Raw genomic sequence first — 26,490 nt, forward strand, 5'->3', positions numbered from 1 at the left:
GAAAAATGAAAGACACCCTTGTAATAATAATTTTCAGACACAAAAGAGAAAAGAGCTGGAAGTTCCAGCTCACCTCAGGAAGCTCACCACAAAGAGTGATGAGTTTAGTTAGAGAAATAACTACATTTTGAACTGTCCTAATATTGAGAATGTATGAGGGAAATGTAGAGCCTGTTTAGGGTACAGGCGGGGGTTGGGTGGGGAGGAGGGAGATTTGGGACTTGGGTGATGGGAATGTTGCACTGGTGATGGGTGGTGTTCCTTTTATGACTGAAACCCAAACACAATCATGTATGTAATCAAGGTGTTTAAATAAAAAAAATTATGCATTAAAAAAAATGTTATGCCTAAAACTTAGCTATCAATAACTTTGGAAATCAAGGTTCTTTAGTCAAATAAAATTTTTTCCAGCAATTGCAATCAGAAAAGAGAAAAAAAATCAAAGGAATCCAAATAGAAAAAGAGGAAGTCAAACTATCTCTATTTGTAGACAACTTGATGATATACATCAAAGAACCTAAAGAGTCCCTAGAAAAGTTCTAGAAACAATTAACTAATATAGTAAAGTGGTTGGCTACAAAGTCAATACACAAAATACATGCACATTTTTTATACAAATAAAGACTCAGAGGAGAAAGAGATCATATACCATTTAAAATAGTGCCCAAATGATCAAGTATTTAGGAATCAACCTAACAATAGAGGTGAGAGACTTATATCAAGAAAACTTCAAAACACTTCAGAAATAAATTGAAGAAGACCTAAGGAAATAGAAGAACATTTCATGCTCATGGACTGGTAGAATAAATAGCATCAAAATGATCTTCTTACCTAAATTACTATATAGATTCAGTGCAATCCTTATTCAAAATCAGAGCAACATTCTTCAAGGACTTAGACCAATCAACTATGAAGTTTATATAGAACCATAAAAAATCTAGCATATCCTTATCAATACTGAAAAACAATTCAATTTCTTTCTTTCTTTCTTCCTTCCTTTCTTTCTTTCTTTTATTAAAACCATTGTGATCTACAAAATTCTTCATTGTTGAATTTCAGAGATAGACTTTTAGTTTAATGAATGGAACAGAAAGCCCAAAATCAAATCCTAATTTGGTGGACAGTTTATCTAGGAAAAATAATTTGGGTACATCAAATAAAACAATGTTTCTTCAATATATAGTATTGAAAAAATGAATAGCTAGATATAAGATATTAAACTGTATCTCAGATTAAATCTCAAGATTAGAGAATCTCTATAATATACACTAAAAACAATAGACAAAATTTTCTAGCATGTGGTTCTCAGGTTCATATCCAGTTTAAGTCTAGATGTAAAGCTGATAAAAAACAAATAGAAACATTTGGGACCACATCCAATTTAAAAAGTTTTTTTTATGACAAAAGACACTTCAGCTAAAATAAAATACACCTTACTGAATGGGAGAAAAATATTTCTGCATAATGCATCAGGTAAAGGGTTGCAAAACTCTGGCAATGCAGATAGTGTCAGAATGCTGCATATAGGAAACCTGAACAATGACAGTATTGTAAAAGTACCAATAACAGTGTCTTAAAACATGGAGAAAGGAGATGAACAGTTCCCCAAAGAAAGCATGTGAATGGAAAATAGGCATCTGAAAAAGTGTTGATCATCATTTATTACTAGGGAAATGCAAATAGAAACAGCAATGAGCTATTACTTCATGATAATGAGAATAGCAAATAGTAAAAAGACGAAACAAGTAGCGCTGGTGCAGATGCAGTGTACACAGGGTTGGGAATGTTGACTGGTTCAGCTTCTTTGTTTTCAAAGCAGTAAAAAAACAAAAATCCTTCTGACCTTCACTTTGGCATCTAGCCCAAAACACAAACGCATTAACTTGTAAAGATACATACATAAATATGTTCATCACAGCACTTAGTACAATATGGAGAGAACTCAAATGTTCACAGGAACACTGATAGAGGTTGTGGGAGTGTGCAGTTATTGTGTACATCAATACTATACACTAGTGTAACTGCCTAAACTATAGTAAAAAAAACTAACTAAAATTAATCTCTGTGACTTGAAAGAGCACACTGACCTATAGAATCTTATCCAATCTGTCAGTAAATTTGGTGGCCTAATTTTAGTAATTTCTCACCTTATTTCTCTCTTCATCGTGATGCTAATTATCATGAACCCTCACCTGTCTTATTGCAGTAATCTCCTACATGATAGCACTGTTTATGGCCTAACCTGATGTTAAACTACTTTGTAATAAGACAACTTGAACTATACTTTAAGAAGCTGACAGAATAGTTTATTTCTCTGTAGAAGGTTTCTTAAAACTTAGAGTAAAATTCAAAGTTCTTAAAATTGACAGATTAAGTATGAGATAGCTCTTCTTAGAGTGCAATGAAGTCCATTCATGCCAATTCCTATGCTAGGCTTCATGGACGTCAGCTGCTCTTCTGCCTCAGGATTTCATTTCTTATATTCCTTGTATATGGGAAGCATAGCTCTCTTCCTCACACAACTTGGGCATGTCACTGTCAAGTCATTCTATAATCTTGAACTATTAACAAGGCCTACCCCATTTCCCAGATACTCAATTCCAGTGTTATTCTTGATTTTTTCCTCCATAATATGTATCTGAGATCCCATTGACATTCTAAAGTGGAACATAGTAGGATATCATGTTTTCTCTTAAATGACAAAATTAATGATCTTGTCAGAATAAAGGTCAAATCAGAGTTAGGTCAACTATTCGCTGATGAGATTCAGATGTTGGAATTTTCTCTGCACAGCATGACCCAGGCACAGGACTTGGATGTAAGGAATATTTTAATACTTTTAGCTCCACCTCTGCTCTCCAGCCAGCTTCAGAAAAATGATAGGCTGAGCTGAGGAACACACCGTGGTTTCTTCCTTTGAGATCTTTATTACAGATATATTAGAGGTCATATGGAACTGTGCAATCAGTTATACCTGAAACTTTAAGCTACTCTGCCATTTTTCATTCAACCCCTCAAATAATCATATTGAAAGATGGCTAGAAATATGCCTTCTGGTTTTCCTTATCTGTCTTTTTGGGTTGGCTGAATCACCACACTCTAGTAATTCATATTGGTGTAGTTAATATGCATTCTAACTATTTGATATTAATAGTCAGAATCTGGACAGCTTGAGGCATATCTAAATTTAGTTCATGAAGAAAAAATAGCCTAAGAAGGTAAAGTTGTAGTTGAAGATTTTATAGGTTAATCTATATCAAGTATTCACAATGGCAATTACCTCCACTTATTTCATTGGGTTATAATTATCTGCTTTATTGGGGGGAAATACAGAACAATGGGAAATATGAATACTTTAATTTTTAGCTAATATTTGTAGATGCCTCAGTTTCTCTGTTTCTAAAGTTGCTTAAGAAAAACTTTTGTTCACTCCAATCACAATAATACAATTTTTTAGAATAGATTTTCCTGTATTTGTATCAATCAAGCTGCCTCATGTTTCTATGACATTATTCTTGTGTCTTGGAATCCTCAGCTTCAGAAACAGAATGTGTGTGACTGCAATCCTTTTATTATATATTTCCCTCTTCTGGAATCTAGAGATATAGTACAGGAGGTTAAGCACTTTCCTTACATGCCATCAAACCTGGTTTAATCCTAGACAATACTTATGGTCTCCCAAGCACCAGCAGGAGAGCTAAGAGTAAGCCCTACTCCCACCAAGCCCGAAAAATATTTCCCTCTTTTGATATCTCTTCTGTCTCTTGGAAAACTGCAAAACACTGGACCATGGGAAATATATTATTTCTAATTATATTCCTAATGATGCCTAGTACAGTGCTAGGTAATTATTAACTCTTTAAAGATGAATAATCTTTTTTGGGGGGCCCACACCTGGTGACTCTCTGGGGTTACTCCTGGCTTTGCTCTCATAAATCGCTTCTGGCTTGGGAGACCATATGGGATGCTGGGGGATTGAACCGCTCTCCATCCTAAGCTAGTGCAGGCAAGGTGCTACCTTACAGCTCTAGCTCCAAGATGAATAATCTTAAGGCCTTATGTGATAGGCTGCATAAGGAGTTAGGTCCTCACTCTGAGAATGTGTGTGTGGTCTGAATCTGAGATAAATATTTTCCCTTGTGCCTACTGTTTTTTTCTCTCTGTGATACAAAGTTGGGAATTGAAAAAAGCACCAGCTCATTTATTTGTAGAAGTAAGGTTAGCCTAATAAATAGTTTTATGGCTTGAGTTGGCTTTTTCCCACCACAAATTCTATACTGAAGCCTTAACTTGCAATATCTTAGAACTTTGTTATCTCTTTAAAGGTCCTGTCTTTGAATGCAGTTACATAAGAGTTACTCAGAGTTAATGCTTTATATATTTTATTTTTATTTAAAGAAAATGCATCAACTAGTTGACATAACCAATAATAATATATTTGTTTCAAGATAAGGTAAAGTGATTTCTGAGTGCATATCCAGGAGTAACCCCTGAGCATCACTGAGTGTGGCCCAAAAAGCAAAATAAATAAATAAATATAAATAATCAATCCCATTCACATTAGTGTCACACAAACTCAAATATCTTAGATTCAATTTAACTAAAGAGGTTAAAGACCTATACAAAGAAAACTACAAAGCCCTGCTTCAAGAAATAAAAGAGGACAGAGGAAATGGAGATTCATACCTGTTCATAGATTGGGAGGATTAACATAATTAAAATGGCTATACTCTCCCAAAGGATTGTAAAGATTTAGTGCAATACTTCTAAAGATAACCATGTCATTCTACAAAGAAGTGGATCAAACACTTCTGAAATTCACTTGGAACAACCACGAATAGCTAAAGCAACATTTAGCACACTTGGGAAAAGAAATATGGGAGCATCACTTTCCCCAACTTTACATTGTATTACAAAGCAATAGTCATTAAAACACCATGTTATTGGAATAAAGACAGACTCTCAGATCAGTGGAATTGACTTGAGTGTTCCGATAATGTTCCCCAGACATAGAATCAATTAATCTTTGATAAAGGGGCAAGAAATGCAAAATAGAGTAGGAAAAGCCTCTTCAACAAGTGATGTTGGTACAACTGGTCAGCCACTTGCAAAAAAAACGAGCTCAGACCTCCATCTAACACTATGTACAAAGATCAAATCCAAATGGATTAAAAACCTTGATATAAGACCTGAAACCATGAGGTACATGAAAAAACACGTAGGTAAAACACTCCATGACATTAAGACTAAAGGCATCTTCAAGGAGGAAACAGCACTCTCCAAATAAGTGGAAGCAGAGATAAACAGATGGGACTATATATATTTGGGTTTTAGATCACACCCAGCAGCATTCAGTAATTACTCCTGGCTCAGTGCTCAGAAATCGCTCCTGGCAGGCACGGGGACCATACGGTATGCTGGGATTCAAACCACAGTCGGTCCTGGGTCGGCCACTTGCAAGACAAACACCCTACCGCTGTACTATCTCTCCGGCCCCTTTTATTACACTGAGAAGTTTCTGCACCTCAAAGGAAATAGTGACTAGGATACAAAAGCCATCCACAGCATAGGAGCAACTATTCGCCCAATACACTTCAGATATGGGGCTAGTATCTAAGATGTACATGGTACTGACAGAACTCAAGGGAAAAAAACATATAAATCCATCAAAAATGGGGAGAAGAAATGAACAGATAATTTCTTGAAGAATAAATACAAATGGCCAAAAGGCACATGAAAAAAATGCTCCACATCACTAATCATCAGGGAGATTGAAATCAAAACAATAGGGCCCGGAGAAGCGGCGTTTGCCTTGCAAGCAGCCGATCCAGGACCAAAGGTGGTTGGTTCGAATCCCGGTGTCCCATATGGTCCCCCGTGCCTGCCAGGAGCTATTTCTGAGCAGATAGCCAGGAGTAACCCCTGAGCATCGCAGGGTGTGGCAGAAAGAAAGAAAGAAAGAAAGAAAGAAAGAAAAGAAAGAAAGAAAGAAAGAAAGAAAGAAGAAAGAAAGAAGAAAGAAGAAAGAAAGAAAGAAAAAGAAAGAAAGAAAGAAAGAAGAAAGAAAGAAAGAAAGAAAGAAAGAAGAAAGAAAGAAAAGAAAGAAAGAAAAGAAAGAAAGAAAGAAGAAAGAAAGAAAGAAAGAGAGAAGAGAGAAGAGAGAAAGAGAGAAGAGAAAGAGAGAAAAGAAGAGAAAGAGAGAAAGAGAGAGAAAGAGAGAAAGAGAAGAAAGAAAGAAAGAAAGAAAGAGAGAGAGAGAGAGAAAGAAAGAAAGAAAGAAAAGAAAGAAGAAAGAAAGAAAGAAGAAAGAAAGAAAGAAAGAAAGAAGAAAGAAAAGAAAGAAAGAAAGAAAGAAAGAAGAAAGAAAGAAAGAAAGAAAGAAAGAAAGAAAGATAAAGAAAAGAAAGAAAGAAAGAAGAAAGAAAGAAAGAAAGAAAGAAAGAAGAAAGAAAGAAAGAAAGAAAGAAAGAAAGAAAGAAAGAAAAAGAAAGAAAGAAAGAAAGAAAGAAAGAAAAGAAAGAAGAAAGAAAGAGAAAAAGAAAGAAAGAAAAGAAAGAAGAAAGAAAGAAAGAAAGAAAGAAAGAAAGAAATCAAAACAATAATGAGGCACCATCTCACTCTACAGAGACTGGCCCACATCACAAAGAACAAGAACAATCATTGCTGGTGGGATGTTGAGAGAAAAGAATTCTCATTCATACTTACCTGGCATGGGCGATTCCATGATCACGAAGGTGGTTTCCCCAGGGTGAGGCTCGCCCATTGCACTTCGAGCATGCTGACCCCTGCGATTTTCCCAAATGTGGGAAACTCGGCTGCATAATTTATGGTAATGGGGGACTGAAAAAAAAAAGAATTCTCATTCACTGCTGGTTGGAGTGCCATCTAGTCCAGCCTTTATTGAAAACAATATGGAGATTCCTCAAAAAATAGAAATTGAGCTCCCGTAAAATCCAGCTATACCACTCCTAGGGATATATGCTAGTAACACAAAAATGCCTTCCTCACACCTATCTATATTCATTACAGCGCTATTTACAATAGCCAGAATATGGAAACAACCAAGGTTTTCTTCAAAAGATGAATGACTAAAGTAACCGTGGTACATATACACAATGGAATATTATGCAACCATCAGGTGAGATGAAGTCATGAAATTTTCCTACACATGGATGAACAAGGAGGCTATTCTGCTCTGTTAAATAAGTTAGAGGGAAATAGACAGAAAACAGTCTCACTCATCTATGGGTTTTAGGAAAAATAAAATACATTATTGTAATAATGCCCAGAGACAATACAGATGAAGACTGGAAGGACCAGCTCACGATATGAAGCTCACCTCCAAGAGTGGTGAATGCAGATAGAGAAATATCTACAATAACAACCATTATGACAATACTAATGAATGAGAGAAGTCTTGAATACAGGCAGGGAATGGGGGAGGAGGTAGATGGGGGGGCCACTGGTGGTGGGAATGTTGCACTGGTGAGGGGGGTGTTCTTTTTTATGACTGAAATAAACCATAATAATGTTTGTAATCATGGTGTTTAAACAAAGATATTATATTAAAATAATCCCATATTGCTTAGACTTTAAAAATATTTCCCTTTTCAGTATTGTTGGAATATTTCTAGTAGACTGGACACTTACTATTCTTTCTTGCTTTCTCATTCTGTTGTTTGAGATCTTTTAAACATCTTTTAAAATTTATTCTATGGTTATATTTCATGGTGAAATTGATATATTTCTTGTTCTAGAGAAAATAAATTTTCACTAAAGGAAATAAATGATGTAGAAAATATAGACAGCATAATACTGTTGTTTAACATGTAGATATTATTTATAGTAACAGGTCTTTTTTTAGTGAGATAATACTAAACCAGATACATTGCAATCTCACTTTTCACTCAATAATTTTGAGGATTTATTTCACTTTAATGCAGACATCTCTTAGATATCTTAAATCACTTAAATATTCCTGTGTCTTATAAAATATATGGATTCAAATCACTTGAGAGACTATTAAGTCATTAAAGCCCTTTCTTGTATATAATACTGAAATCTGGGGTATCTATCTATCATCTATCTATATCTGTCTATCTATCTATCTATTTACTGATCTATCTCCCTATCTCAGATCATTTCTCCTATAATTTTCATGACAAATTTTTGAGTGCTACAAATAGGATAAAATATATGCACATTTACATCTAGATAAATTATATGAATTTATATTCATATTTATTTATACATGAATTTATATTATATAAATTTATAAACAATATAGTATATTATATATACTGGGTCTTTGGCCATACCTGGCAATGTTCAGGGCTTACTACTGGTTCCGCACTCAGAGATCACTTCTGGAGAGATCTGGGGACCATATAGAGTATATTAGAATATCCCAACACTTGGGGTTTCTGGTTAGGGGATGGTTTCTCAGTTTGGTATCTAGGTGGCACACTTAGGTACCTTCCCTTAGAAGTGACAGTCATTTTTTTGTGGTTTTTGGGTCACACCCGGCAATGCTCAGTGGTTTTTCCTGGCTCCAGGCTCAGAAATTGCTCCTGGCAGGCACGGGGGACCATATGGGACCCCGGGATTCGAACCGATGACCTCCTGCATGAAAGGCAAATGCCTTACCTCCATGCTATCTCTCCGGGCCCAGAAGTGACAGTCATTTTGAACTTGCACTAAGGACGCAGTGTTTAGCCTCTGTTTCCAAGAAAAACTTTTAGTAAGTCCACTAGGTAAGCTACCTAGAGCATCAAATATGAGGACCAAGAGCTGAGAGCAGATGAAATTTAGACTGAATATGAAGTAGAAATGATGAGCATCATTTAAGGCCCTAAGACTGGATTAAATGGCAGGTGTTCTAATGTGTCTCACTAATTACACAAATTTTCCTCAGTAAAGGAAGCTCCCCAGGACAATGGAAGATGAGCGCCAGAATTGACTTATACAAAGCACATGTTCACTTCAAGTAAATTGAAAGATTCAGTACTGTGTGTTAATAGATACTGTAGTATGTTGATTTAAATATAAAATAAAATATTAAGTCCACATGTTGAGTGAGGCCACCCCCAGCACAACATGACGCCACTAACCGGCTTCTAGCCTCTTCAGCAGGTGGGTCTAAAGATGCAGGATAATGGCAGAGAAATAATTCGCAAGCAGTCAAAGTTTCGTCACAGTCAGTTTGCTTCTATTCTAAGGCCCTCTCTGCCATATACTTTTTCTTACATGGCTTTTTGCTAAGCTTTCTGCTCTGGTTCTTTCTCTGCTCCTGCTGTTCCCTTCTTCATGTGTTTTTCTCTTTTATCCTCTCCTCCCCCCAAGCCAGCACCTTTTATTCTTTATTCAAAATAGTCCTTCCATTCCAGGTATGGGAAGGTCTGACCATCCAGATGGGATTAACATCTCAAAAAAAGCACAGTTAAGGGCATTGAGGGAAGGGATACCTTAGAGTAGGATACTGTAGAGTCCTGAGCAATACAGCTCTCATTGATCACCATATTGGCTTAGATTCTGAGGCTGTTGGACTGAGCCTTGAGCATAGTCTTCGTACAAGAACTGTCCCATCTAAGCTCATATCTTCTTGAGTGTTAGAGTATAAAACAGAGATAGCCCCTTTGTCCTGATTTTTAATATTCAGGAAGGGCCGTCTCATGCATTCCACAGATACTCTCTTTTAGCCATTCCACAGGTCCATCTCCTTTAGCCAATCTTGTATCCCTCACTCCCATCATGGTCCTTGACCTGAATGTGTTCTCCGTGAAGCTCTTGCACTCAACTCTCAGTCTCAAAGACGAATTCTTTCTCAGAAAATCTAATGACTGTGTGTTTGAAAACCAATTTTGCTGTTCTACTATTCTTATTTCTTTAAAAAATTAAAATGTAGAGGCCACACTCAATGGTGTTCATAGGTGTGGAGCCACTCCCAGTGATGCTTAGCCAGGAGATGGAGAGCTGACAGTTCAACGCTTGATTCAGAAGAGCTCAAGACTACCAGGGTGAAAACCAGTGTTGACACAGAAGTGAATGTGTGGTCCAGAAGTAGAACCAGGGCCTTGCACATGTTCTATGAATCTTGGAGACCCTTTGATGATAGTTCTTATTATGAGCAAGCTTTTCAATATTTTTTCTTTATAGAGTTTTCTTTTGTGTCATGCTAGGAAAGCATATAAGTATATAGCATTTTCACCATATTATCTTATAGTTTCATTAAAATTTTCTACAATTTCCAGGCTGGGAGATAGAACAGGGTTATGGCAACTGCCTTGCAATTTTACCAACCCAGGATCAATCTGTGGCAAAGCATAGGGTCCCCGAGTGCTGCCATATGAGACCCCATCATAAGGTTTAGTATCTTGGATCTTATCTGTAATTTCAAGGTAAAGAGAGATAAATAAACCAGATTTCTATTGTATTTTTAAATGAATAGTTTCTACACTATATATATTCTTATTAATATCTTTATTAAGCACCATGGTTATAAATATATTTGTAGTTGGGTTTCAGTAATAAAACTGTATACCCCCTTCATACAGTACAGCTTTCCACCACCAGTGCTCTCCATATCCCTCCTCCCTATCTCCTGCTTGTTTCCAAGGGAATTCTATTTCTCTCACTCACTTTGTCATGATAGTTGTTGGTGTAGTTATTTCTCTAAATGCACTTACAAATCTTTGTGTAAGCTTTTTATCATGGGATTGTCCTTTCAAACCAAAATCTCTATTGTCTTTGTGTATTCTTACAATGCTGTTTTTATTTTCTTAAACCCCACTGATGAGTGAGACTATTCAGTGTTTTTATCTCCCTCTGACTCATTTCTTTTTTTTTGTTTTGTTTTTTGAGCACACCCATTTGACGCTAGGGATACTCCTGATTATGCACTCAGAAATCGCTCCTGGCTTGGGGGGGGGCATATAGGACATCGGGGGATCGAACCACGGTCCATCCTACGGTAGCGCTTGCAAGGCAGAAACCTTACCTCTAGCGCCACCTCTCCGGCCCCGCTCTGACTCATTTCATTCAGCATAATAGTTTCCATGTTCATACATACAGGGAAATTTCATGACTTCATTTTTCTTGACAGCTGCATAGTATTCCATTGTGTATATGTACCTCGTTTCTTTATCCACTCATCTGTTGTTGAAACATTGGATTATTACAGATTATGGCTATTGTAAATATAGCTGCAATAAAAATAGGTGTAAAGAGGACAGTTTTTACATTGTGTTTTTGGATACCTAGGGTATATCCCTAGGAGTGGTATTGCTGGATCATGTGGGAACTCAATTTCCAATTTTTTTTGAGGAATCTCCATATTGTTTTCCATAAAGGCTGGACTAGATAGCATTCCCACAAGCAGTGATGAGAGTTACATTCTCCCCCATCATTGCCAGCACTGATTTTCTTGTTTTTTGTGAGTTCCTCTTTCTCAATCTTTTTTTCTACAGCATGTGTTCATCATTTTTACAATTTTTGGTTTCAGTGCTTACCTAATATTTCCCAAGTATTTAGTAATTTGAATTCTTTAATTATCAAGTTCTCTCTATGTATCCTATGCATTTTAATAGATGGTTTTCTGTTCATTAGTTTTATTTTTCATTTATTATGAACCCAAGTAGGTTTTGATTTTATTTTTAAAGAATATTTTGCACGATCTTTTAGAAATGTACAAACATAAGCAGCAGGAAATTTATTTCTAGCTTTATTGTAGTGTGATTAAGAAATGTTGTTAGTACTATTTGTACATTTCAAGATGAATTTAATGATAGGTGCTCAAAAAATTTGCATTTCACCCTGCTCAGGAGTCTCACTGTGCTTCATTTTCCATGCATAATTCTAATCTAAGGAAATGTGAGAAACTATTTTCCTTCTAAATTGCTGTTTATAATTGGTGGTGAGTTAGGACTTTGGAAATTACACAGCAAAGGCTTGAGGGCTTATGGGGAAAGTGAACCTCCTTTCAAGGACTTCATGGCAAAACAGTTGTCTGTTAAGATGCCATTTCTGTCTCTTCCTTGGTACTCATGGTTGTTTGTTAGTTGTCTTGAACTTGAATATACCACAAAATCCCGAGGTCAACACTTACCAATATATATTTTAGAGACTTTCATGTGTAGGGTGAATTGACCCAAAGTTTCAGGTTTTCCTCACCAAAGCAGATGATGTTGAGATCTATTGGGACTAATCCCATTATACTTGCTGATATATGACTATAGACACTAAGAAACCTTTCCCCTTGCACCAAAATCTCCATCTTTTCATGACGATGGTGAAATGATAATCTGAGAGGGATGATCTCTAGGATCCTTCTAGGTCTAACTAGGTAGGGGCTAGAATATGGGGGAGAGGAAAAGGGACATAAAGGGAGGAGGGTCAAAGATTTTGGATCAATAAAAGGGTCAGTGAAAGACATGACTTTTCTCAGGTAGTTCCATAGTCCCTTAGGGATTGGTTAGCAGGGTCTTCTCTTCTTTTTAGTTTATAACTGAGAGAAGGTTTGTAGATTGTACCAGGACCATGGGAACAAAGGTTTGGGTCACTCATGTAAGATCTAAATCTGAGAACAAATTTGGAGAAAAGAAAGTCACCACACATTCCATAATTTGCTGATAACTTTATTATTTCCCCTTATCAGATGATGATGACATAAAGCAGACGGGTTAACCCCACCACCCCCACCCCCAATAATATACAGACACAGATTTTACTCAGAATATACAAGCACTGGGGCATGTACAAATTGATCTCACTGGGTTACTAGAGCCAGGATAGGCTCAAATCTTGGGGTGCCAGGAAAGGGCATAGAGTAGTCATGACAGAAAGCTGCCAAGTCTTATTACCTACCGTAGATGATAGATAGTGGCTTCCTGGGATCCAGTAAGATCCACCATGCCACTGAAATCTGTGATTCAGTATTCTCATCTGCAAAACGGGGATCAGAATTCTGTCCTGGGCATAGAACCAGGCTATAATAAAATTTCAAATAGAATTTATCAAAAGTGCTTCATAAAAGGTAAAGTGCTATATGAATTTAAGGAAATTCAATTGGTTTATTAATGTGCGAGTGCCCCAGGCATAGCAGGCGTTTGGCTCATGGGTTGAAGGGCCAATAACACTCCTGTGGTATACCTTTAGGCACCAGTCAGTGCAGGAAACACCTAGTTCATCTCTTGGCCCTGAGAAATCACCATGGCCTGGAATATGGGTCAGGATTGGGAAAGTCACTGGACAAGTTACAAAGAGTCATAGGGGTCAGTCAAAGAGAGGGGTGAGGGTGGCATACAAAGCAGGGGTTTATTTCTATTATCACACACAAAAATAGATACCCTCTGGATGTATGGCACTGAATGGATGGTGCAGATGAAGGATGAAGGTAGAGCTGGGTGGAGAGAGGAAGGTGCCACAGCAGCAGAGGGAGGGACACAATCCCAGAGACATTCAGTTGCTGGGTGCCCTGTTCCTAAATATATATTCCAGTGTCTATCTGCAGGGGAATGGAGAAAGGGGGGAACCTAACAAAAAATCAGTTAAAGGACAGAGGTTCTGTCCTTCCCTTGCTATTCACCTGCTACCAAGCACCTTAAGGAGGTGTCAGGTACAGGCGAGTAGCTGATATGTGACTTTGAAGGCTTAAGCCAGAGCTGGGCTTATACTGGGAGAAGGCAGTGGGTGTCAGCACTATTAAGAGAGTTAATCCACTCATAGATGGACAGGATCTAAGGTCACTGGTTACTGACAGTCTGAATTTGAGCCTGAGCATCATGAATGCCCCTTGAAGAATAGAGAGCTGGGCTATTGTACCTACCAAGGGAAGTCACTGAATGGGCTGGGCTAGGGAGAGGATGAGCTTGCAAAGACAATGTTCTGCTGGCTCCTATCTGGAAATGGTAGAGGAAAAATACTCTTTGCTGCTGCTGTTTCCCCCAACTCTCTTAGCAAGGGGTGTGGGGCCTCCAGGGGAGCTGGAGAGGTGGACCCACAGGGCAAGGTTAGTGCTAACTAGCACCTCTTAGTTAAGGCAAACACACCAGTAGATGACATTGAAGATAAAGAAGGCCACTGGGAAACAGACTCGTGAGTAGGCATCCAGGCGGTAGATATGGATATATAGGCGGCCGCTCTGCCATGTGCTACCATGGCAGCTAGGGAAGGTGCAGAAGAACTTCTGGTACCACTTGCAGGTGTTCCAGGGGCGGTGCGCAACATACGGATCATTCTGCAGCTGCTCAGGGCAAGCCAGGCGTTCCCACACCCGCTGATCCTCACCGTCACTGTCGCTATCGCCATCGCTGTCACTGTCATTGTCGCCATCACTGCCGCTGTTGCTGTTGGAGTCATCCTGCTGGGAGGCACGGCCTGAGCGCCGGCCTCTGCGAGAAATACGCACCTGAATTTTGGAAAGAGATAGCAAAAAAGAAGAAAAGGAAGTCAGGCACATTGGCAGGAAAAGTACTTTCTCATGGTTTCCTAGGGATTCTGACCTTGGGCCCAGTGTCATCCCTTTGGCACCAAGGTCCATCTCCCCCTCCCTGTCTTGGAAAGCAAAATCCCCAAGTCCCAATGCCCTCATTTGCCAGCCCTCCACACCCAAAAATCTTGACACCACTCCAATATCCAAGTCATACATGGCGAAGTCTTGGAACACGGGATCGTTTCTTTTTGTAGGTCAGGAAGGTGATGACAGCAAACTCAATCAGAGAACAGAAGCAGAAAATCAAGCAAAAGGCAATGTAGAAATCCAAGGCAGTGACACAGGTCATGAAGGGTATTTCTTTCCGGGTAAAGGTGCAGAGTGTGGCCATGGTGAGAACGGAGGTAATCCCTGCCAAAACACAAGAGTAGAAATAGTCAGCCACCAGTCCACAAACCCCTGAAAGGAGTCCACAAACACTCCTGAAAGGAGCACTGGGATATCTATTGTGTGGCTGTGTAGGAACCTGCCTGACACACCTACCTAAAGAGGTCCGGGCAGGAGAACAATCCTTCTGGATCCAAAAGGAAACCCAGGAGAGCACTGTGGTCATCGAAGAAGGGATGTAGCTTTGGAAGGTCGCAAAGCCCAGGTGTCGTGTTATGTTGAAGAGAAATGTCAAAATCAGATACTCACCTGAAAGACATGAAAAAATTAACCATGGTCATCAGAACACTGAGGAAGGATGCCCCCCTTTATCCCCTGGCAGAACACATCAAGATCAAATATCATATGAGATCATATAATATCATATCAGAGCATATAAAGAAGATTCTTGTTGAGTCCCTGGGATTTGAGGGAGTCTAAAGATAAATGTGAGAAACCAGGATCCCAGTTCACCAGGTATCTTATAGAAGATAAAGTCTTCCTTTCTCTTCAACAATCCTCCTCTCATCCAAGGAGGGCAAGTGTTTACCTACTGTCATTGCTGGGTGATGATATTGGCTCTAGGGCTTTGTAGTCACTAGGGTACCATTTTGAATCAATGCACAATCATCTACTAAACAGAACCACTAGTGGCTTGAAAGCACCTGGGCCGTGTGTCCTCTGCCACTTTGGATGATGGGTCCCCACCTGTCTGTGGAAGTTGATATGCAAAAAAGCAAGAGGCAAGCTCAGAGTTAGCGTGCAGAAAAACAAGGGTCCCATGTCACCTGCTTGCTTAGGGACCTGAAGGAAAAAGTTTTGTTAAGCAGATTATGCACTTTCAGATGAGCAAGAGAGACCCTTACTCCATAAGCAACACAACAAGTGACACAAAAGACTTTATGCCTATTCATAGTAAACAAAGTAGAAGGCTCCAGGAGAAAATGCCTGGTTTATTGACTGGCTTCACAAACTTTCTGGAAACCTTTAGGACAATGCCTCCAAGGGCTGACTTAGTCAGCACTGGTGAATAGGACTTTCTAGTTTGTTCTGAGAGTAACCCTTTGGAAGTCCCTTGGATTTCTTGAGATCACTGAGGAACATAAACAAAGATGTTCCTGCCTAACTGGGTGCTGATGTTTAAGAGACCCAGGGACCCTCCCTTAAGTCCCTCTAGGGGCAAGATCAGAAAACCCATGATCACTCTGTCTCTGTGGGATCCATCACAAATTCTTTGATAGGATCCTGTGCTTATCAGAATTCTGCCTCCTGCCAGGATTGGTCCCTGATTGTAGAGCCAGGACTAAAGCACAGCCCAGTGTAGACCCAAAACCAAAATAAATAAGTAAATAAATAAAGAGATGATGAACTTGCCTCAAAAACCAACAAACTGATATTAGAATGCCAGTCTCCACTTCCAACTAGTATGGACTTTCACAAAACTCAAATTGCTTCTGGGTATGAAGAATTGAGTCTATTTACCTAACATCTTGGGGGAGTTTAACAACACACTTGCTTTTTTAACATAAGACTGAGACATAGGTACAAAACTGTTTCCTTCACAGAGAGTTGTAAGTACGCATTTACAAAAGAGGAGCCATATTCTACAAGTTTGATATTGTACAGTGGCATGATATTTATATGGGCAGCCATTTCCAGACATCCTTCTGCCTACCTCTGCTTCCAGAGGCACCACTTACCATCCACACTCTTGAAGACCTCAGTCTTGTTGCTCACACCTTTAAAATCAAACTGGTACATCCTCCAAGTATTTCTGAAGTCAAATTCTATCTTGTCCCATTCAAAAATCACCTCATCAATAGGATAGGAAACTGTAAAATAATATGGGAAGGAGGGTGATGTAAGAATAAGAAGCCCATCTAAAGTTTCCTTCAACACAGTCGAAATAATGCCTGGGATTCAAGACCATGGCAGTCTTCCTCAGTTGTGGAACCTGGCCTCTCTTACCTCATTCTTGAAGTCAATTCTGTAAGTGAATTTACTGAGCATTTGTCAGTACTAGCTCTGTGTAGGACATACAGAGTGAACAAAGCAGGATCCCTACTCCCAAACAATCATATTTTACTGAATAAGACATATTTTATTGAATAAAAGCCCTAGCTATGAACCAGTGGGCAAACAGGAGGGAAACACCATTTGGGACCCACATTACTAAAGGGCTTCAAAGTATATGTAACATTGCAAATAACTTAAAAGTTTGTAAAAAAAAAGTGCCATATGGATGAAACAGAAGAGATGAGGGAAGGTGTTGTCTTGCAGGAAGGTAAAAATGACTTATGGAATGCTACTAACTTAGGAGGTGGGTAAGGTGAACAGGATAGATGGGCAACAAAGTCACTTCACAAAAGCCTTTGAGGGCCATTCTAAGGAATATGGAGTTGAGTATGAGAGCTCTGCAAGTATTCAGAACTGATCTGTTATAGACTAGATGGAACTTTTCAGCTAGGGCAGTCTGTCCTGCAGACTTGTCTAGGAAGAACAGTTTTGTGAGACACCAGTACAACAATTGAGGCACAGTCTAATGAAGGCAAGATCAAACTTGTAGTATGAGGATACAGAAAACATTGCACAAGCAACATAAATTGTGAAAGGCACAACCAACGAGATGTAGAAGACTAAGAACAGAGAAGCAACCAAAACTCTCAGTGAAGGGAAAGGAAGGAACTCAACATGACACCTAGGTCCAAAAACACAGCAATGCCAACAGAAAGGCGATATAATGGACTTGTGGTTCAGGAGAAACCTAGACATCATCGTAGAAAAAGCAAAGATGAGAACAAAGATGAGATAAAAAGAAGGGCCCCAGCATGATTCTGAAGACCCCGAAACCTATTAGGGTACTCACAACAAGAGAAAGACAGAGTGCAAGAGTGAGAATCCATTGGAAATTTGACCAGGTGAAGTGAACATCCAATATCAAATGATCAGCCTGGAAGGAAGAAAGAGTTCTAATTAGCTTCATCCTAAACCACCTACGTATCCTCAACTTGGGTCACCATGATAGTACTGTGGGGATTTCACACAAAGACCTCAAAGGAGAGACCAAAAGAGAGGAAGAAGGGTCTGGTAAGTACGTGCCACTCTGATTTTACATCATCACAGAAACATAGGGGTTGAGTTAGAAGAAGTCCAGTTGCCAGACCATTGGCCAGACCAGTTGGCCAACCAAGAGTCCAGACCAGTTTGCCAGGTCCTGCCAAAATTCTCCTATGCTCTACCACCTGCCCATACCCCATATCTCATATGTAAAACACTCCCTTGTCAGGCATTAATGCAACTCACTAGGTCTTCCCAAGAGTTGTGTTGCTGCTTCTCCCAGATAATTCAACCATGGAATAACCATCACAGAAAAACCATGGAAAATTCAGTTATCATTTGAGGATGCAACTGTCCAGGCAATGCAGTCACAAGAGTTCTGGTATGAATAATCATAACCGGGTACCCATCTCAGCTCTGCCATAAACCTGGCATATCATTATAAATGCTATCTTTCTATTTTAAGATCTGGGTACCATTCTAGTTATGTGGGCCTAGAAAAGGAAAGGGCCTGTAGAAGAGGATATATGCCCATTTTCTGGTGAAACTTCTCAGGAAATGGAAAGTTCCACTAAGTTAGGATGCCAGGAATTTGACATACCGAGCTTTGTAAGTCACTTTGCCATCTCTGTAGATGCGTGCCATACTGGTGGAGGAATCAAACCCTTGCTTCCTCGGCTCCTCTTAGAATTATGAATAAGGATATTTGGGGAGCCATATCTGTTTCAACACTTCATCGTGCACAACAATGTTCTCAAAGCTGCCCTCAAAACGGAGACGGTCATCATACCAGGTTTGGTAGAAGGTGATGTCCATGGTATATTCCTGGTAGGGAACATAGAAAAGTTGTTCACAAGTGGGACTGTGTGAACAAAGAACATGGCATTATAAAGTCTTTTTTTTTGGTGGTGTAAGGATTGTACTCCAGGATTTCACACATGCAAAGTATAATGTTCTATCATTGGACTACATGGCTAATCCAAAGATATCAAAGCTAAGACCTTGGTCAACTTTTCATCTTCTTTGTTTTTGTGTAAGAGATAGAATACAGAGCCTCACTCATGGGAAAGCATGTGCTTTAACTACTGAGCTCCATTCCTGCTCTCAAGACTCTCCTTCTGACATTTTGTGATGCCAAGGTCTATAAAGTCATTGAGATTTGTATAAGGAAAAAATATGAGTTTGGCTGTGGTAGTTTTCTAATTCAAGACATTTCCCAAAAAAGCACACATTCCCAGGTATCTGACATTCTGGAAAGAGTCATTTCACTTAGAAACAGACATATAATTATTTTCCATTCCCCACCCTCCCTTGTAAGACAATGGTGCTACACCAGCCAGGTCAACTCCTCCTTGGCTCATTTCCATAGGAAATCAATACACACAGTAGCAATACACACAGTATGAAATCATTGAAACATTTATAAACACACAGATCTTTGATTATGTACCAAGGATGTTTCCCTTTTGAGTTCTTATTTGGGGAGCACACTTGATAACTTCAATTCTTCATTTCCCAGAGTTTATATTAAAAATTGAAGCTTGAATTATAAGAAAAATGTATTCCATTTCATTTTGTGTTGTGGTTTTGTTAGCTTAAATTAGTTTTTAGTTGATTCAGAAATCCTTTACTGTTACTAAATTTTTCACAGCCCCACATTCCATTACAGTTTATTTTAGTTTAAGAAGCTAGACTTTACTCAGCATCGCTTTAACTGGAGGTTTCATTCAAATAGCTCCATCCAGTCAATAAAGATGCTGAGGACATACAATGTGGTTCAGTTGTCTCAAAAATCACACAAAAGAATGAGATATCACTCCCCAAATAAGATTCTGTGTGTGTGTGTGTGTGTGTGTGTGTGTGTGTTTGGGTCACACGCGGTGTTGCTCAGGGGTTACTCCAGGCTCCATGTTCAGAAATTGCTCCCGGCAGGTACGGGGGACCATATGGGGCGCCGGGATTCGAACCAATGACCTTCTGCATGAAAGGCAAATGCCGTACCACCATGCTATCTCTCGGGCCTCAAATAAGATTCTTAAACACTTCCCTTTAGACTATGCAAGGACATTACTTTTTCCATGAGTATTCACTTACTGTTGGCTTGAGTGTCCACCTGCAAATATCATCTCAGAGCCTAGACTCTGAGCTCACCCAGAAAGCTACTTGAAAATGTAGATTAGAATGAGTAGAAAGTTTGATCTTTCCATAATGAAAGCTAAATAGGACCATACTGACCATGGAATGATAGCTATTTAACATGCAATAAAGTACTAGTACAAACAAGATAAACATTCTTAAAGGAAAAGTTGGTAATTTTACATATAAGGAAAGAAAAAACATTATTCGAAGGAAGAAGCAATATGCACTCAGGTGTTTAAAGTTGCTTTATTATTTTTATTCTGGAGAAAATACTGGTGTGTGTAGCCAGGATTGTGGAAGTCCTCTTCAGGCAGCTCAGGGCTTATGTTTTCCAGTCTCCTTCCCATCGCTGTTGGCAAAAATCCCCCCAACCCCTTCCCACCACCAAAATGCATGTTATAGACAAATTGAACAGAAACACTTATATTAGAAAGTCAGCTCCCCATATTAAGAGGTGATGTTCCATTGAAAGCTCAGTACTCACCATGTTGGAGACAGAGAGGGGACCAAAGGCGTGTATTAAGAGATCGAAGTTGACCACAGTGGGATGTTCTACAAAGAATGCAAAAATGGTAGATTATTCATCTGGGGCATGAATGGAACAAGAGGAGTCATAGGAGAAATGGGTCAAGTGTTGGCTGCACAATTTCAACATTCAACCCATTTCTATGTTCTTTCAGAGTCAGACTCCCCCCATTTCCTAGAATATTTTACATTCCTTGAAGGATATGGTTGGGGCATCTCATAGTTAGAACCACCAAGGATGTCAGAAGAAACACATATGGACTCTGGTAGTGCCATTGCTGTGTGGGACAAAAGTGCATCTTACCATATGTTCCTGCCTAAACGTGGTGCCACTGTCACTTATAGCCTGGGCCCATACTCCACCCATCTATTTCTGTTCCCTCCAGAATAGTGGGGGGGTGAACTATGTTCTACTTACTACCAAAGCCAGGACGCAGACTGTGGTCATGATTTTTTAGAATGTTGTCCAGGATTCTACTTGCTTCTAACATTCTGCTGCTGATAATACGGACGTCATCATTAGTGGATAGTGCCTGTTCAAATGGGATCTCCTCTTCAGGGGCCTGAGGCTTGGGGTTGGATACAGCCTTAGGAGCAGTAGTGGGATTGGGCACCACCTCGTGAGCAGAAGTGTCCTTGGGCACCACCTTAAGAGCAGAAGTGTCCTTTTTCACCCGAATACATGGTGCTTTTATCCTAGAACATTGGAGCAAAAATAAAAACATATATGTAAATATCAAAGAAGCTCTGTACTCCACTCTGTGGGGGATCCAGCTAATGCCTCTTGTGACAGAGGCAAACACAACTGGAAACAACAGCTAAAGTGCAGTTAAGGAGTAGCTGTTAAAGTCAATTATGAGTTAGTGATTGATTCTCCTTTTCACTTTCTTTCCAATCTTGTTGTGCTTTGGTGACATATATATATATATATATACACATTTAAACAGCTTGATTACAAATATGATTGTAAGTTGGGTTTCAGTCATACAAAGCAAAGAATACCACCCTTCACCAGTGTAACATTCCCATCATTTGGTGACTTACTAATTGTATCCCTTTCTTATGGTACTTTATTTTAAAAAAATCAATAGCAAAACCAAGTTTTAGACTTTATAAGGATTTTTCAATGTGGAAAAAATGAGATTTTTCTTTGACTGTAATGGTGGTATGTTATTATGTTTTTCAGGGATTAAGAGATTCTTATTACAGTCAGTGCATGTAGAGTGATATGTTACATATGTTTACAAAAGTTGAAATAGGAAATGGGGTGAGGGGGATATCCAGGCTTGATAATTAATAAGGATGGTGATGGGTGCATGGAGAGTACATCCTACTGTTCCCCCTTTCTGGATAAATTGTAATTCAAAGTGTTTTTAAAAGGCTTTAACAAGTTGAATCTCTAATGTGGAAAGGAAGAGATTTTATTGTTAGGAGGCAGGTGGTGAAGTTTGCTGATGTGAGTGTGTTCGTGTGTGTGTGTGTGTGTGTGTGTGTGTGTGTGTAGGGGACTTGCAATGTTCTGTTTCCTTTCAGGCACTGTTGCATAGGCATGCTCACTTGATGAAAAGTCACTCACTGCTCACTCATGACTTAGATATGCTTACATTTGTGTCTTAAACGTGCAAATTGCTTTTGGGCAAATAATCAGAAAGTTGTTTTCCTAAAACAGGAGGTTAACAGTATTGGAGATGAAGGTCTGGGCCTGCATTTCAGACCAGGGAATACACAACTGGAACAAAACACCAATTTTTGCAGTTTTTTTTAACTGAGAATTTGACTGGCATATAGGTGTGCTACATCTAGACCACTTATCATGTCTGAAGAATTAATGCCAGTTCTGAGCAAAGGAACAGCTGGGCTGGGGAAAATTTTGCTCTTTCAGAGACCACATCTGAAAGTCCTCTGACAGGATTTTTCCAAAAAGGTACTGGTACTTCTCCAAGATGTCCACCACTGCTAGCCAAGGCTACTGAGTCTGCAGCAGCCCCAGTCACCTGTCTGCCATCATCAGCCAGAATGCCACTAAACTCGAAAGACCACTGACATTCACCCTCTCTTTGACCATTTGCCAAGAAAATGCAACAGAGTCAGAAAGTTCCTGCAACTCTGCAAGTAGCCCAGGCCAGTAAGAAACCAGAAATTGAACAAACTCAGTCCAGTGCCCTTTTTCTGGGCCTTCTGGGGGTCAGGTGTGAGGTTAGCCTCAAATAAGGCAAATCTGAGAAACACACATGCGTGAAAAGAGGGGGGCTTCCAAGGGGTTTCTTGGGCATCACACCGCTTTTGATGAGGATGATCATGTGATTGCCAGAAAAGAGCAGAAGTACCACTAGATTGTCTATTTCCACCTCTCAGCCATCTTCTTCACCCTAAACATGGAGAAACTGAGGCCCGTGTGGAGGGAGAGTTATGCAGTCACATGACTGCATTAAACCAGGACCAGAGCAAGATTGCTGTTTCTGCAGCCCATCCAAGCCCATGACATCACCGTTGCCATGTTGACTGAGGCACGGGGTCTGCCCAAGGGGTCTCCTGTCCCTCCTCCCTCTTCCGGTCCTCTCTAGACCCCTCTGGCGCTCCAGTCACCGAGTCACCATGGCAGCCACTCCGGTCAGCCCCCACCACATCGGAGACATGTGCATTCTGAGCACGCAATCAGAAAGATCCTCCAATTTCCAAGACCCTGCTGCCCGATCCCCCCCCCCAGTCCCCCACAACACTGGGGAACTAGAGAGAGCAGCGGGGGAGGGGGGAAAACAGCCCTTTTCTAGAAGCAGCAAAGCACCCTGGGTGGGGCGAGGCGACGCGCAAGACACCAGCCAAGAGTCACAACAAAGTTGCAGCATGTGCAACAGATGAGAGAGTGCAGAAACTTGTGCAGGAGGCAGGAGGCAAAAGGCACCTCTCAAATACTGAGCCAGGACGCAGGGGTGGGAGGGACAAGTGTGGCCTCAGTCTCAAGGGCCACTGGCAGGAATGAGGGGAGTGTGTGTGCATGTATGTCTGGATGTGTGCATGTGTGTAAATAGATTCCTAGTCATTGTCTAGTGTGCCCAAGTCTGGAGTGTGACAGGGATGTGGAAGGAGGTGTGTGTGTGTGTGTGTGTGTGTGTGTGTGTGTGTGTGTCTGGAGTGTGACAGGGATGTGGAAGGAGGGGTGTGTGTGTGTGTGTGTGTGTGTGTGTGTGTGTGTGTGTGTGTATTTCTGGCCACTGGGTCCAGTGTGCCCAAAGCAGGAGTGTGACAAGGATGAGGAAGGAAGGGAGTGCATGTGCGTGCATGCATGTATGCATGTGTATGTATGGAAACTGTTCCATCACGGACTGGAGCAGGCAGCCAAGTGGCGGGAAACAGGTCTGGTTGGAGCTGGGCCACCAGGACTCAGCAGGGCGCAAGGAACGGGGTTCTGCTTCTCCAGGATATCCCAGGCAACACTCCCAACATTTCAGCAACTGGTCGGCGTACCCGCGCAAGCCTTTGAGGGCTCCCCTTTCCCAGCCCCCCACCCGACCCCCCAGACCCCACCCACAATCCTCAGAATCTCCGACCTGCTTCCCCACCTTCTGCCCTCGCTAAGTCTTCCTCTTGCATGGGAAAATGGGGGGGGGGTACATTCAATTCCCGCTGCCTTGGGAGTGGGGGGGCCCGGGGGCTGCTGGAAAGAGAGGGGCGCAAGTGACCGCGCATCCAGGGTACCCCGCCTCCCTCAAGGTTTCTAGAGGATATGGAGCTGCGTGCCCAGGACCAAGACTCACCCCACCAGCAGGACCGCGGTCAGGAGCATGAGCACCCGCAGAAATTTGGGCAACATCGTGGCAGGGACCGGCGCGAACAACCATGTGATGTTCGCTGCTCGCGGTCTGGCTCCCCAGAACGGCGTGGAAGGTTTTATGGGCTTCCAACTTTCACTCCTCCCCTAGCACCGCCCCGAGCCCGCCCCCTCAGCCCCGCCCCTAGTTCGGCTGCAAATCCGCGGGCAGTTCCGCCGCAGCCGGGGAGTTGCGGGGAACCGCTGCTCCCGAGGAGGGGGGAAGGAGGTGGAGGGAGGCTCCGCGGGGAGCGGATGCGGAGGAGGGAGAAGGGAGGCTGGCAGCAGCGCATCCCCGGGAAAGAAAGAAGGCTGGTGGGGGGCTTCAGCCTCCTCTTCGAACCCTTGGTGCAGCTGTGTGTCCCAGTCTCGCGGAGATCAGGTCTCCAGCGGTCCACCTGTTGCATGTTTCTCCCCCAAGTCTCTGGCTGGGCTGAACCCCGCTTCCTCTGGGTCACCCCCGGAATCTCTCACTGCACATCTTTTAGCGTTGGAAAGTCGCCTGAGCTACTCCACAAGCCAGTTCCCTGGCTTTTTTGGGGGGAAGGGTAACACATGTCAGAGGATCCAGGCCAGTTCACCCCCAAGACTTGATCTGAGGCCCCGTGGGGAGATGGGGATGCGCTCTGGCTCTGTGTTCCAGGGGCTGCTAGTCAGGCAGGATCCTAAAAGCCACCTCTGCAAGATTAGCGTCTCTGGGATTTCTAGACTCCTGGCTCCCTGTAGTGATGCCCAGAGAATCGAGTTAGCCCCAGGAATAAAGGGCAAGGGTGGGGGAACCTCATAATCTCAAACACCCCTGGCCTTGCCTCTCTACTCAGGTGCCAGAGCCAGAGCACAGCAGGGAGTGACCCTTAAACACAGAGCCAAGAGTAAGCACCAAGCACAGTCAGGTTTAAATTAACCCCTAATAAAAATAATCCTAAGGTCATGATTTTGTTCAGAGGGCAGGATGACAGAACTGGGCAAACATTAGCAGGCATAGTAAAGAAGAGCTCTGGTTTTGCACACTGACCAGGGTTCCATCCCCAATACCTCATATGGTCTCCCAAACCCCATCAGGAGTGAGCCTTTAGCACAACCTGGTGTTTGAGTCCCCCACCTGTCAGCAACCCTACCTGTCTCTCCACAAGGGCTGCGTGTGCCCTACTACCCATTCCCAGGGGTCCTGAAGTCCCTAGTAGATCCCACCACCTTTCCTCCCAGTGAGCTCCTCATCTCTTGCTCAGCCTCAGGCTGCCTGCTAACCCAGTATGTCCTTGAACATATTTTTATGGGTTGGGATCTGGAGTGGGGGTTAACTCTAGGGATTTGGCTCAGAAGCTACCAAATTTCAACCAGAAAACGGAGCATGTCTGCTTCTGTGCCCCTTCTGTGCCCCTAAGCACAAGGATGTCTAAGCACCCAGGGCCTTGCACACAGAAAGCCCAGGCTTTGGTTCATGCTTTCTTTTCTCTCTAACAAGGCTGAATCATTTTTTAAACAATTGATCCTGATTATTTGCCAAAGAACGGAGGGGAGGGGAGGGAGGGAGGGAGGGAGGGAGAGGGAGGGAGGGAGGAAGGGAGGGAGGGAGGGAGAGAAGAAAGAAAGAAAGAAAGAAAGAAAGAAAGAAAGAAAGAAAGAAAGAAAGAAAGAAAGAAAGAAAGAAAGAAAGAAAGAAAGAAAGAAAGAAAGAAAGAAAGAGAGAGAGAGAGAGAGAGAAAGAAAGAAAGGAAAGAAAGAAAGAAAGAGAAGAAAGGAAAGAAAGAAAGAAAGAAAGAAAGAAAGAAAGAAAGAAAGAAAGAAAGAAAGAAAGAAAGAAAGAAAGAAAGAAAGAAAGAAAGAAAGAAAGAAAGAAAGAAAGAAAGAAAGAAAGAAAGAAAGGCGACTGAGGATATGTACAGCCCTGGCTACTGCAGCAAGCAGCTATTCGATAGTCTTAGACTCAAACTACCTTCTCTACATGTCTCACTGGAGCTCACTATTAGGTGGAAGTAGGTTTGCTCTACCAACATCCCCCTCCCCAAACAGATTAAGTGCAATGTCCAGTGGTTGGTCGGTATCAGGTTTGCTGTTGCTGAATAAGGGGCTCAGTTCCAGTCCTAGTTTCCTGATCCATGGAGCC

At 41.3% G+C, this 26,490-nt stretch overlaps 1 protein-coding gene and 1 pseudogene across 1 annotated transcript; one reads left to right on the forward strand and one right to left on the reverse strand.

Moving 5' to 3' along the window:
• Window positions 1-6,697: 6,697 nt before the first annotated feature.
• On the forward strand, window positions 6,698-6,870 carry LOC125999955 (uncharacterized; annotated as a pseudogene).
• Window positions 6,871-14,026: 7,156 nt separating this feature from the next.
• On the reverse strand, window positions 14,027-22,640 carry GABRE (gamma-aminobutyric acid type A receptor subunit epsilon). Its single transcript, XM_049766960.1, is given in 9 exon segments — window positions 14,027-14,404; window positions 14,643-14,839; window positions 14,972-15,124; window positions 16,555-16,686; window positions 17,721-17,795; window positions 18,505-18,736; window positions 20,535-20,602; window positions 20,994-21,271; window positions 22,570-22,640. Coding segments are annotated over 9 exon segments (1,584 nt in total).
• Window positions 22,641-26,490: the final 3,850 nt, after the last annotated feature.

This window comes from Suncus etruscus, chromosome X (assembly GCF_024139225.1).
Source record: "Suncus etruscus isolate mSunEtr1 chromosome X, mSunEtr1.pri.cur, whole genome shotgun sequence".
Classification (NCBI taxonomy): domain Eukaryota; kingdom Metazoa; phylum Chordata; class Mammalia; order Eulipotyphla; family Soricidae; genus Suncus; species Suncus etruscus.